Source organism: Pleurodeles waltl, chromosome 3_1 (genome assembly GCF_031143425.1).
Source record: "Pleurodeles waltl isolate 20211129_DDA chromosome 3_1, aPleWal1.hap1.20221129, whole genome shotgun sequence".
Classification (NCBI taxonomy): domain Eukaryota; kingdom Metazoa; phylum Chordata; class Amphibia; order Caudata; family Salamandridae; genus Pleurodeles; species Pleurodeles waltl.
In genome coordinates this window covers 1,302,448,576-1,302,462,539 of record NC_090440.1, presented here as the reverse complement: position 1 = coordinate 1,302,462,539, position 13,964 = coordinate 1,302,448,576, and the positions used below count along the sequence as shown (strand labels likewise).

Sequence of the window (13,964 nt, the reverse complement as noted above, 5' to 3'; positions counted from 1 at the left end):
TCAAAACAATTTATAGAGCGCGCTACTCACCCGTGAGGGTCTCAAGGCGCTTGGGGGGATAAAAGTGGGGGGCAAGGAGGGTCACTGTTCAAACAACCATGTCTTGAGTTTCTTTCAGAAGAGCAGGAGGTCTTTGGTTTTGCGTAGGTTGGTGGGGAGGGAGTTCCAGGTTTTGGGGGCGAGGTAGGAGAAGGACTTGCCTCCTGTGGTGGTGCGTTGGATGTAGGGGACTGTGGCTAGGGCGAGGTCGGCTGATCGGAGGTTGCGCGTGGGAGTGTGGAAGTTCACTCTGTCGTTGAGGTAGGTTGGGCCGGTGTTGTGGAGGGATTTGTGTGCGTGGATGAGGATCTTGAATGTGATTCTCTTGTCTATGGGGAGCCAGTGAAGGGATTTGAGGTGTGGTGAGATTCGTTCGTGGCGGGGGAGGCCAAGGACGAGGCGTGCGACTGTGTTCTGGATTCTCTGGAGTTTGCGTTTGAGTTTGAGTGTGGTGCCGGGGTAGAGGGCGTTACCGTAGTCTAGTCTGCTGCGGAAGAAATATAGGATAAACTCACCACCTTAAAGGGACTGCTATATCTTAGAGACTGGTCAGAGATCAAGGCACCCACTGACTTGGTGGGGGGTGATATGGGTGATCGTGACCAGCCTCTGTTCACCAGATGTGAGTGACAAAAAAATGGTACTTGCCATGAGGTGCAGATGACTGACTGCGCGACTTCGTAAGGGGACAATGGATTTGGTGTTAGCTACAAGTCAGAATTGAAGGGTACACAGGAAGTGACGCCATAGATTATTTTACCTTGTCACAATGATGGAGAGTGAATACAGTGCATTTGGATTACAGTTGCAACCCTACATATGTTTTCTGTGGCGCTGCATGCTTGTACATCAATCCATTGGCTGTGTTTCTGCGCAAACGTGTGGTGCTCTCATTTACATGAAGGTGCAGGAAATATGGCGGATAGGATTAGAGAGTATCAGGAGCACATGGTTTGAAGAGAAACCACAAGGGCCGCTGGTGCCGCGTCTGCAAACACCTTAATGCTGCTGACGATAACAAAGCATTGGTTCGCCTCACCCACTGGGTGTTCCTGACACCAGCTTGCCACAGTCTAGGCTCGTGTTATTTTGGAAGTATCCCTCCTGCAGTACACATAGTAGCTCCATTCTATTCCCTTTTTTGAAAGTGGATTTCCCTCTAGGCCTATTGTAATGCTCTTTTTTGCGATAGAGGAACTTCCCCGACAGGCTGTAGGTAACACCTCTTTCTCCTCTCTGAAGGTAACGGCCGAGCTGGATGCCTGGAATGAAGACCTGTTAAGGCAAATGAATGACTTTAACACTGAGGACCTGACTCTGGCCGAACAGCGCTTGCAGCGTCACACGGAGCGGAAGCTGGCCATGAACAACATGACTTTTGAGGTTATCCAGCAGGGGCAGGACCTGCACCAGTACATCATGGAGGTCCAGGCGTCAGGTAAGAAGACCCTTTTGGAGATATTGCTATTTAAGAAGTATAAGACGCTGGTGTCAGGCAGCTTGAGTGACATGCTTGTTTGAGTCGGAGGCTCTGGCTGTGATTCCTGGTTTGGAGATGACATTCCTACAGTGGTGCGAACAGGGGTTTGTACAGGGGTCGGAGTTCTGAAGTGTGAGATGATTATCACCCTCGTTGTCTTCTCCAGCCGAGCTCGGCCGGTCAGACTGATGAGATTTATCAGGAAAAAATGTGCTGGGAAACTGCAGATTTATCTACTGGCTATGCCCTATTTTACTCTCAAAAACTCGAAGTAGGAGCAGCAGCACTTACTGGGTGCAATAACAACTGTTTGTGTTCCCGTAGTCAGGGTCTCGGCCTTGGAAAGGATACTGTGCTGTAAGTATTTAATATGTGCAGGGTGCTCCTGAGAGGAGCACCTTGGTATACCAGAAGGGTTCCCTGATCAGCGCGTGTATCTTTTAAACTGATATTGGCATAGGTTTCTTCATTTGAGAAGCCTTTGTTTTTCACTCTGTATTACTTCCAGACCAAGATGGCTAGTTGGACCACAGGAAAACTTCATGAGGGTGAGGGCTGACGAAGAAGTTATCATAGGACAAAGGAAGATGGTTTAATCTGGTTAAAATGATAGGAAACCAGCTAAAGAAGAGAGGAGAATTCCATCTGTTAGGCAGGAGAGAGGCTGCAACATCTTATTCATTTTACCCTGTCTAAATTAATTTACAGTAATTTTACAAACATTTTATAATAATTTCGACCATGTATCTTCTTCTGTTCAGTTTTAAACCTCTGAGTTGCTTTATTAATTTACCTTTTGAACATATCCTTATTTTCTTCACTGGCGTGTTAATTTTTATCTTTGACGCTCCCATTGTTGCCTTTTCTCCTGGTCCCCAAAATTCTCTTATTTCACTTCACCATATGGTCCACTATAACTGCTGTTCCGCCCCACCCCCTCCTCTCGAGTCATTTGGGTACACAGTGCTTAGAAAATCCCTAACCTTACATAATTTGTATTTATTTTTGTATTAATGTTACTACTATTTATCATTTCATGTTCCATACCTAGCACATTTAACAACTCTAGTACTTATTTGAAATCAATAACTGCAGACAGATAAGCCTTAATAATAGGATATGGGGAAAAAGATGATTGAAGCACTTTACTATGTTTATGGTTCACAAATACAAGTAAACACATTTTCGTGAAGCACTGTTTTTAACATGTTAGCTGACATTTTGAATATTGATCATATTTAATACTAAGGTGTTTTATACATGATGTAATTTACCATGAAGAAAGTACCTAGATTTGTCCTTAAATAACTTGAACTGTTTCTCACCTGCTTGGCATTGGCTTTGGAGAACGATAACCCTTTATTTGCTGCATCTGATCGGAACATGTCATAGAATACTAAGCTTAATCATAATTGCAGATAGGTGTACTGTAACGATATCGCTAAAAATGTGTAGGAATCAGTTAATTCCTGGAATAAAACACAAGTACATATAAACATCTCGAAAACACAAGTGCATAAACCTCTCTCCAGAAGTTTAGCATATCTAACTCAATCTTTGTCAGTATGTGTTTATGGAAAATTGGGATAATTTCTGCTTGGCGTCTGTAGAATTGAAAAATAAGGTTTATCATTAACATCCCAATGTTCACTACTTAGTGTATAAACAGGCTCGAAATGTACACTCATTTTTAAAAATATATACATATGCAGTAGTCTTTTCGAAAGGTCCTGTTCATTCATGCGGACTTCCATCAACACACACAAGACCCAGCCTTGAGAGTTCATATATATGTGCAAGGAATATTTGAGTTATTTCCGACAAAACACAACTTCAGGCTACTTCTGCGTAATCCAGTGCCCATAGAACAATCCTTTAGAAAGCAAATGGTATTGGTGTTTGAAACATGTTATACATGTAGTGAGAGCCTGACTGCAGCAACACTGGAATATGTTTGCCTAGCAGAGGATGCCGTGAACCACGAGGAAGTTTATACCCGACGGTCCACGAAGACTGCTCTCTACCCTCTTTGTATGTGGCCTGCCGTGTAGCATGTACACTGAGCGAGCACTACCGGAATCCCGCACTTTCTGCTGTGAACGTGATGAGTGGCTTCAGATCACGGCTTCTCCACACACAGAATAGACTAAGAGAAAAGCTGTAACTCCAGCTCTGCCTCCTGGCTTTCAGTTGAGGTTGTGACACACTGACTGAAAGAGTTAAACTCATCGAAGCTCTGGAGGAGGTGACTTAGAAGAAAATGTAAACTAGTCACATTAAGTAATAAAGCATCTTCTTGAAAAGGGAAAGACCTTAGAAGTAAAAGGCAAAAGGTGATGAGTTCTTACATTAATTTCTTGAACTGTATTTTTTTGGCTCACTGGATAGTGTCAGTGCAGAGCAAACACAGCAGCTTGGTGCTTGCAAATCTGTACAAAAGACAACTGCGTTGCCCAAGACACAAGAAAGATGTCCTCTCCGAGAGCAGCGCAGAAGATCCAAGAGGGTTGCTCTATTTGTGCTGAAGTCCGAAGGAGGCTGCTTTCTAAGGTGTCCTGGTAGGAGTATAACCGATCCACACCGCTGAATTGGCGGTGGCTGATTTATAGTTGCAGGGAGCAACCCAGGGGTTCTTGCTGCAAACCCACGATCTGGACCCTTCATCTGACCAACGAGAATTCCAACCAGCTCTCACCCAAAATTTACAATTTATTTTAAATTTAATTTATTGGAAATAAGACCAAAGACTTTGGTCATTGCTTGGCATTGTAGGGGTGGTTTTGCTGTAAATTTAGACAATGATTGTTTCGGGGCAGATTTTGACTGGCAAGGTTACCAATTAGACAAGTTCAAAATCAATAGACTTTTTCTAGGTCTCTTTGTAACAATCCTGAATCTCGAAGAGATTTCCTGATTCACGAACACAAGAAACAGACACCGTCTCCCTTATGTTCATGTTGTAATAAAGATGTATACTAACTAGAGTTGGACTAGTAAATTCATTATAGCAGAGCCCAAAAATTGCCGATAGACACTTCTCTGCACGGAGACATTTGGGTGTGCATTGTTCTCTGTGCCAAGGATGCGGGCAGGAGGAGCTGAGAGTTTGTACAGGCGTCCTGGGGCTTTGTCATTTGGTGACAATGTCTCAGTCACTAACCATTCACCCACTGTGCAAATTTGGCTTGTGTACAAACTACTAACAAAACTCTACAAGGTTCTCCGCTCCCTAGGCTAAAGAATCATCCTTGGAAGCCTGCAGCATTATCACTTCAGAAAATCGGCTTCCTTACATACCAGAGGTAGTAATTGGTCCCCACACCACCAGTAACAGCGTGTCTGAATACTCTGGGGTAGATGGGAGCCCTCTAGTGAATAATCTGTGTCCTGCCGCCCTCTAGTGGGTACATTTGATAAGAGATTATTTTGATGCTGGACATTCTCCCATGCCTCCTTTGAAACTGTGGGAAGTGGGTAGGTAGATTTTATTTGAAATAAATTATATTTATTCTTTAATGTTGATAGTTTTGGTTTACCTTAAGTCTGTTTCTTGCGAATGGGTTAAAAAAAAATCTTAGGCCACCAGAATTTTGTTATTTTCTCCAAGTTGATTTATAATTTTTCAGTTTGCCTGCGACTATTCGTCGATACATGTGCCTTTCCCTTGATATATTTATCTGGGCATTGCATTGTTTACTCTGCGTGTGTCCTAATAATGGTGTTGCTGGATCCGTGCACAACTCCTACGGTTCTCAAAAGCAAGCCATCAAACTTGACCTACGTTACCAAAATGCAGGCAAAGGGTACTTTTCAGAAATCATTGACTTTCCTCTATGAGAGACTTCATGAGAACTGTTTACGTCTTTCATGATACAAAGTAAGAATATCGTATGTTGAGGGCAAATGAGACCGGACCACCTCTCGTCGATGCACCTCAGCCATTCTTAGGGACTACTTACTATACATGTTAGAGCAGGCAAGAGGAAGATTTTAAAAAGATAGTCGGGAGAATGTATTTTCTCCACTGACTTATATCGAAGCAGAGGCAACCTGCCTGTCGTAACAAAAACATCTTTTTGTAGGATGGCTTTTTACGGCACATGTTTATTGACGTATGTAAATTGAGGTTTGTGAAACTCAGTGATAGTGTTCAAATATTGTGGCAGTATAGAAAAAATTAGAAGACTTGTGTCACGGCATTTTGTTAAAAATAATTTTTGGGAAAAATCATTCTAAATTATAGTGCATATTGGGTTGAAAGAAACCAATATATAACCTTGAAAAAGCAGGGTTTAATGTGTTGGCTCTTATCATCGGACCTGGCTGTTATTTCATGCAGCTGAAGACTAAAAACTGCTAAATTGTTGATCACATGAAGAATAAAAAAAAAAAAAAAAGTATCCTTCCTTTTATCCATGTGACTGTAAATCTTGATTAATTTCGAAACATATATTCAGTTTGCCTCTCACAAAGCCTAACAAAATCAAATGCAGCTCGCTTCAAATGAATACAAATAATATGCAGATTCATGTAAAATGGGAGATTGAATCCAGCTTGTAAGCAAAGTCTTGGACGTGGCTGGTCATACTCTCTTCTTGATGGAGGAGAGCTATGTGTGTTTATTGGCTGAAAAACCGAAAACATGGTGAACAAAAACGCTAAAGTTAGTCTACTATTTTGCTGACTTGAAGGGCTTGGGAAAGGTCCAAAAATCCAGTGGAAGGATGAAAAATCTTGGCATTTGGTTTGACTTTCACCTTTCTTTGCCTCCTCAGATTTTAGTGTGAAACTACCAATTTTAAGGGTATAGTACTCTGGATTTGGGGGTTCCTGATACTGTTCCATCAGAATGCTGCATTACAATCCTCCCTTGCACCTCACAAAAGAACTGCAGAATAAATTAGATTCAGAATTAGACAGCATGGTTGTTTCTTTCCAGACCTCATCTCCCGGCTCTGAATTAAACCCTCTTGTTCCTTGTTAAATGGAGGATCGGATTCACACGTCTTGTAAAGCCTTTGGGATAAGCCAACCCAGTATATCTATATGTAAACTGCGTCCCAGGGTGAAAGCTGAGTCCTTCACATTGATCCAGACAGCTTTAAGTCAGAGGCAGAAACGTGAAAGAGAGGGAGAAGTAATGCATGTTTTAAAGATCAGAACCACATGACTCAAAGCTTCTTCCTAGGAGTCCGTGGAATTAGATGGTGCCGGGGCCAGCCTGATGATACTGCCAGTTTGGAGTTGCCACAGGTTTTAAAGCCAGGCGTGTTAATCCTGACAGCTCTACTGAAATCTGCGTGAAACGTTAGTCACCAGATGTTAGTAGTCTGTGTAGCTCATTTTCACAGGTGCAATTAAGTCAATATCATTGAATTGGGTAATACATCAGTAATTATTACAGTATCAAACTTGAGTTTTCAACATATTTTCTCTGTTTATGTACACATAGTTTCCGAACCATTTCCTCTCATCCATACTTGGGAGGTATTGGGTTTTCTCCCCTGCCCTCCATTCTTTGTTTATAATTCCTTCCTTCAGTTTAGAACCTCGAGTCTGGGTTGTTTGGCCTGCTGGGGTCCTCCAAACACCCGGTTCCTTTCCCTGTGCTACTCTGGGGAAGCATACACCCCATGCCAAGGATAAGACCACAGGTCACCCCGGATACAGCTGCCTATAGCGTTCTATGATTGAACACTAATGGCCATATGTACGAAAGCTTTTTCCCATAGACACAGAATGGGTAAAATCCTTTCGTACATCTGGCCCTTAGAGTCATGCTTTTGCTCCTTCCCTCTGCGATTGGTTGTGACTGTGGCTTCAGGTGGTGACTAAGGTACTTTACTTTGGTTCACAGCATGGACCTGGAAGCCACAGACATGCATTCCAAATTGTAAATATTTTTGATACAGGCACAATAGCCCACAATAGGTGGTGCACAGCAATGAATTCCCCTCTTGTCAGATACCAGTGGATGCATCTGGCCAATCAAAGCTTTTCAATTGTAAACCACTGTTCCGTCACAGCCCGCCGCTTTTCAATTAGTGGTGAAGGCTCTTCCTCTAACAGGTTGATAGCATCTTTGTATAAACACGGTAATTGCATGAACACAGATGAATGAACAGAGCCCACTCTCGTTCCAACTTCCATTTACCAACATTGGTTTTATGCATGGAATCGTTTCCATGGATTTAATGGTGCTCAGTGATTTAGCTAATTTTTTGTGGCAGATCCAATCGTAGAAAGAACTGTTAATTGCAAGCACAAACAAAAACACCAGACATTCATTCAGTTTACCCTACAGAGAGACTTTCAGTTGACAGTGGAATCACTTGAAACTGATGAAAACACAAACTATCAGTCGTAGCACTGAAGTAACACCTGCGTTTTCCTCTGTTATCTGCTACACCTTCCTGTTAGTACAGTTGTTATATATTGTAACCTATCCTCCCATAAAGGAAAATGAAAATGGTGACGATCCGCACTCACGTGTCACTTTCAGTTCTCTTGCAAAGGTATGTGTCACTCAAGCGTGAAATAAAATGGGCAATGTGAGATCGAGGAAGAATATCACCAAGTTCGACGTAAACCTCAGCGGTATGTGACATAGAAAAGGTGAATTTTTCTATGTAGCAGTAAAGGCTACATTCAAGTAGTACCACAGGAAGGCGACATTTGCTGTGGGGACCCGGTCGGCAGCATTGTTACGTCAAGCTTCTGGGTTAAGTGCTTCACAATGGAGGTCGGCCTATTTAACTGCGGCCCATGTGAAATTGTTACGCCCGTCTAGCTCGCACAGTTTTACATTGTGAAAATTATGTTCAGTGTCCATAATTATGCCAGTGTAAAATTTCATACAATTTATTTTGCCACAGAGCACTCTTTTGAGCAAAAAATGTCATACTGGAGAAGTTCTAGCTGATAATTTGTCGCTAGAGATATTTTCTCCATGAACCACTCCTAAGGACAGACATTTGGAGTAATTTACACAGCTTTGCATACGTTTCATGCTATTACATGTAAGTTCAGGGAAAAAAAAATGCAGTTTCACAATCCCTTACTTTAAACCAAAATGCCAAAAAAACATGCATTGTCGGGTTTCTAAGATACCACCCCCAGTGATGCATGTTAGGCATGGCACAGAAAACCCTCAAAATACCCGACACTGAACCAAAAGTATCATATAGGCATCCCAACCACTCATATATGGAACCCTAGAATGTGGTGAACACAAAGGCTCCCGCCCACCAAGGTGGCATGCTTCATCATCGGGCCCTTCCTCCTATACTGAAGTTATAGACAGTGGGCTTCCCTGGAGCTCTTTAAGAAATGTTGGTCGTATATGGTTGGTAAAGTAACTGGAAACCTTAAAAAACAAAACGAAAGATGCTCATGGGATTGCTGAGTAGAATCATTGTATTGATACCTTCTTATCGCATGAATGAAAGCAATGCACTTGGAAAACTGTACAGTTCTTGGTGACATTTCAATTTGTTTCTGCCTCCTCCTTGTTGTGGCCTTTATTGTTCACCAGAACTAGACCCCCATCCTAATTATGTCACATCCTGCTGTCAGTAGTAAGTCACTGGTGTGGCAGTCTAGGAGGGATGCCGAGGCAAGAGTGTAAACCCTGGTTACACCCTGCCTGCGTGCTGCGTGACCAAGGGAACTTATGGTTGGATCCAACTAGCTCCATCTAGTATTGCCCAATTGCTGTTGTCCCTGTATTGGTGTGACTCCAGCCCACTGAACGGCATGTCATTGTGAGGAGAGGCCTCACTAAGGTGGGTGAGGGGACTAGAAAGTGGGGAATCCACTGGGGATGTGTTTTAAACAGGATAAGGATCCTTTTTAGGAACACCCCCAGTGAAATTCCCCACTTTCAAGGAATACATTCTTGAGTTTTTGAGATGGCCAGTCGATTTCGTTGTGTCGGTTACGTTTTTTAGGGGTTTCTGTCGATGTTAGGGAGGCATTAAATGCCTTTTCCTCTCTTGCCCCACTTTTGTATACTAGGCATGGCACAGGCAGTTTGGCAGGCACAAGTTATACTAGCTGTCGATACATATGTGCACACAACTCCAAGTTATATTTGCAAAGCAAGGGCCTTGAAAAGTAGGTCTTTTGGATCCCTCATTTGTGAAAAGCTTAAAATTAGCCTTTCCTGCAAGACATCGAAGAAATTCGTTTAATGCTTACCACCATCAATAAAGGTGGCTTGGCCTGTTTGCAAAGTCTACATCCAGGACTTTTGCCTGTGTCAATTTGGGGGGGGCGAGGAAGGGGTGATAAACATTTCCGTGCCTAGTCTTTTGTAATTTTGACTCCTGAAAAACGTAACTGAGTGCCACAGACATTGCAGCTTTAAGAACTTTATACTCTACAATCACATTGCTAACCATGTCCAGCCGTGCAAAGCGCCACAAAAAGAACAAATAACATACATTTCCTATATTGACACGTCCTGATTTGCAGAACGAGCATGGTTAACAAGTTTCACCTTGTTGGTGTCCATCTTGAGTAAGAAATCAGTATGGTGTCTGCATGGTTCCTGCGACAACTAAGGCAGCAACAGTTGTGTTGGAAGTAAGACTGTATTTCTATATTATTGCAGCAAGGCCTATACTTGAGTTCATAGTGATCCCAGAGAAACTAGACAGTGCTAGCACTCCTTGGAATTGTCCCTTATGCCACCCATCATCTTTGTGTTCCCATATTTGCCAATTGGCTATATTGTTAAGGGCATTAACTTCATTTTTTTTTTCTATGATGCGGCTTTGGGTGTACACCTTCACCTTCACACAATCCTGTTGCCTGGCAGTATATTGCTTAAACATGCTCCAGTTGCAGATTTAGCAGTGAGACCATTTTGGAATGGTTGGGGCATGCCTGGTGCTGTTTCTCTGCTGCAGAATGTGACAGTGATCCGGGACTATGGTTGATCCCAAAGGAGAGCCCGTTCATACCGTGGTAAGTTCCTGCAGGAAAGCAAGGAATTCACATCTTCCATCTGTGCTGTGCTAGTAGAGTACTTACCTGGCCGTTCTTCTATCTTCAATAGCATATATTTAAAAACACCAGTTTTTGCTGCTCAACAAGTCTGTCCACCAGTTATTTCTGAGCTCATATTTCTGTACTGGGCCCAGCAGCACAATCTAAATACAGAGAGTGGTCTAGAAGATGTAAAGAAGCGGTTGTCTTTTCTATGAAACGTCTGCACATTGTATGTGGAGCCAATGGAATTTGTTCTGGTCTCTGGAATTGAGCCACTGTTCACTTTAATCTTCCTCCCAAGCCCCTGTGGGTTGACTGTCCCACCTCTACTTCACGCGGTGATCTAGACAGTGGTCTTGCTGCAGTCACACTGTCTTGGCAGACTCTGGTACCAGTGATGACATTAATAATAAATTAGATTTTAAAATCAACAAACGTCTTAAAACTAAATCCAAATACGATGAAAGTGCTTTTAACTTCAACAGATTGAACCTGCTGGAATGACAGTCAGTGACCCACATCATGACCTACCTCCTATTCCGTTCATAATATGTATCTATCTTTGGAAGCTCAGATTGTTTAAAATACTCTGGCGCTTTCTACTTCACCTTACGATCCGTTTTCATGATTGAGTAGTCATTGCCTTAATTCAAGTGCTGCAAATATTTTGGGATGCTATTTGGAAGCTTCAGGGAAGCTTTTAACCGGGCAGCAGCTGATCCAAAGCATAGCAAACCACCGGATTGGTAGTTTATCAAAGCGGGATCACATTTCTTCTGCTTTGCGTTTGCTGAAAATGTGACCCACATGTAACAGAATATTGAAAGGCAAGATCATCGCTCACTGGTCCATGTATCAGTATCCGTCCGACCTCTTCATTGAGCTAGACAGGCCGTCTTACCTGTTCCAAATGCAAAATGTGTACGCTACAGACGCACAACCTTTTTCACAGCAGCCACAATGTGTGGGATTTTGTTTGATGTGAGTCTTTGTGCTGGGGGTGTCTATTAAAATTCCAAACATGGCTATTTGTTCAGTTTCCAGGCATATTACCATCTTTCGATGTAGTTCCAAGTCGCACCACTCTCAAAAGTATGTTTCATGTTCGACAGAGCCATGCATTTTCAGCCTCTTAATGCTTTAAAGGTGATTTGAATATCCAATAACCCTGAATCAATTAAATCCCTTAAATGTTCATAATTCCTCCATCACACTTTGAGCCATGCATCGATTGTAACTAAGAGTGTTGGGGTATTTCCCAGCAGTAGCTAACTGTTGTTATATTTTTGTGTTTTGTCTAGGCATCGACCTCATCTGTGAAAAGGACATCGACCTTGCAACACAAGTGCAAGAGCTGCTGGAGTTCCTTCACGAAAAGCAACATGAGCTGGACTTGAATGCGGACCAAACTCACAAGCGGCTGGAACAGTGCCTACAACTCAGACACCTGCAAGCAGAGGTCAAACAGGTGAGGCACAGCCTTTCCATCTTGCCGGAGTTGAACAACGGGTGATAAGTGGAATCCATCAGTTCCCGGTCCATTTTTCAGCTGCCATTCTTGGCTAAGTAAATCATTGCTGTATTGATCGGTTCCTTCTCGTCTCTCTAAATAATAAGTTCCATGCTTTGTTAATCATCTTATATACATAACAGGAGTTAAGTTTACAAGTTTATTAAGAGGATACTGGTGCGTACATATAAGTACATCACATCCCTGCAGCCATCCTTCTCACGCTTTCTCTCCCCTTTCACAAACTAATATGTCCTGACAAAACCAGACCTTGAAGTCGCAAGTTTTGGCTGTTGTGCGCTGCTTAACCTTCACAGTGTGATGTAACATGTACATTGTATCAAGGGCCAGAGTGTAAGTTATGAACTTATAGATGATATTTGATCTACCAGTGTCATCAATACTCAGATTTAACAGATAGCTGGTGCTTCAGTCAGTGATTTCTTACTGCCTCGAGTATTTTAATTTTCTCTGTCAGTGCATGACAAATTTCCTGCTGACTTAACTGTATGCAAACAAACACAAATGTTGGAGGGAATGCTGAACCAATCAAACATTCAACCCCAACACAGATCTGGGTTTAATCCATACATTTTTTGCTCCCCACGCCACCCCAGTTTGGACCCAGCCATATGCAAATCAGTCTTAACCCTGCTCCCCATGGGAACAGTACAGCTCAAACTGCCAGGCCAGGTCCTCCCTGGATGGGTAACAAGCATCCTGGGACCGGTTTCAGGGTATCATCCTTCATCAGCCAGGCTAGCTTGAATCCAGTATCATAGTGAGCCCAGGACCCACATCTGGGCATACCAAACAAAACAAAACCAACACAAATGATGGACGGAATGCGGAACCAATCAAACATTCACCCCCAGTCACAGATCCATCAGTTCCCGGTCCATTATTCAGCTTCCATTCTTGGCTATGTAAATCATTGCTGTATTGATTGGTGCTTACTCAACTCTCTTCATAATAAATTCCATGCGTTTTAGTCAATCTTATATACATAACAAGGGTTTTGGTTGCAGGTTTATTAAGAGGATACTGGTGCGTACATATAAGTACATCAAATCCCTGCAGCCATCCTTCTCGCGCTTTCTCTACGCTGTCACAACGTAATATGTCCTGACAAAACCAGACCCTGAAGTCGCACGTTTTGGCTGTTGTTGTGCGCTGCTTAGGCTTCATAGTGTGATGTAACATGTCATTATACATTGTATCAAGGGCCAGGGTGCAAGTTTTGAACTTTTTTATGACATTTGATCTACCGGTGTCATCAATAGTCAGATTTAGCAGATAGCTGGAGCTTCAATCAGTGATTTCTTACTGCCTCGAGTATTTTAATTTTCTCTGTCAGTGGCTGCCAAATTTCCTTCTGACTTAACTATATGCTACACAAAAGTTTACTACTAGGCCTCAAATAAAATCATGTGAATTCCATTTGATCCAGTTTTGTTCTGGCTTCATTATCTCATAATATATGTAGAACCACATTTACAGTACTCACTGTGCGTCAGGTGTTCTCAGAGCCTTCTACTGAGAAGTGGATTCAGCCATCATGATTTTGCTTGCTACGTTGTCCATCGACCCCTCTTTAATTTAGCATTTCTAATTAATTCTGTGTGTGATGGCTTACTCCTATACAGCGTGGCTAGCCAACATTCTTTTTTATAGCTCTAGTAAAACTGTTATTCCTACAATTTAGGAAATATGAAAAGGTAATTAATACCTCTTCACTTAAACTGCATAGCATTTTTAGTATTAGCATGGCATGCAAGCAGGTAACACACTCTGCCCACCAGCACCAGTTTTGCAACCCAAATAACTCTTGTGGCAGAAAACAATGTGGTCTTAGTAAGGTACTGTGCTTCCAAATTAAATGTAATCACCTGACAAAATTTTCTCAGTTTGCTACATGGTGACCCACTGAGTGATGAACTT

General features: G+C 42.4%; 1 protein-coding gene across 6 annotated transcripts in view; it reads left to right on the top strand.

Moving 5' to 3' along the window:
* The window catches only part of KALRN (kalirin RhoGEF kinase), a 1,333,112-nt gene that overhangs the window by 782,608 nt on the left and 536,540 nt on the right, over positions 1-13,964 (top strand). For all 6 annotated transcript variants that reach the window (XM_069224644.1, XM_069224642.1, XM_069224641.1 and 3 more), the window contains exons 14-15: positions 1,282-1,477; positions 11,815-11,981. In XM_069224644.1, the coding sequence (XP_069080745.1) occupies positions 1,282-1,477; positions 11,815-11,981 (363 nt within the window). The remainder of the gene's footprint in view (positions 1-1,281; positions 1,478-11,814; positions 11,982-13,964) is intronic.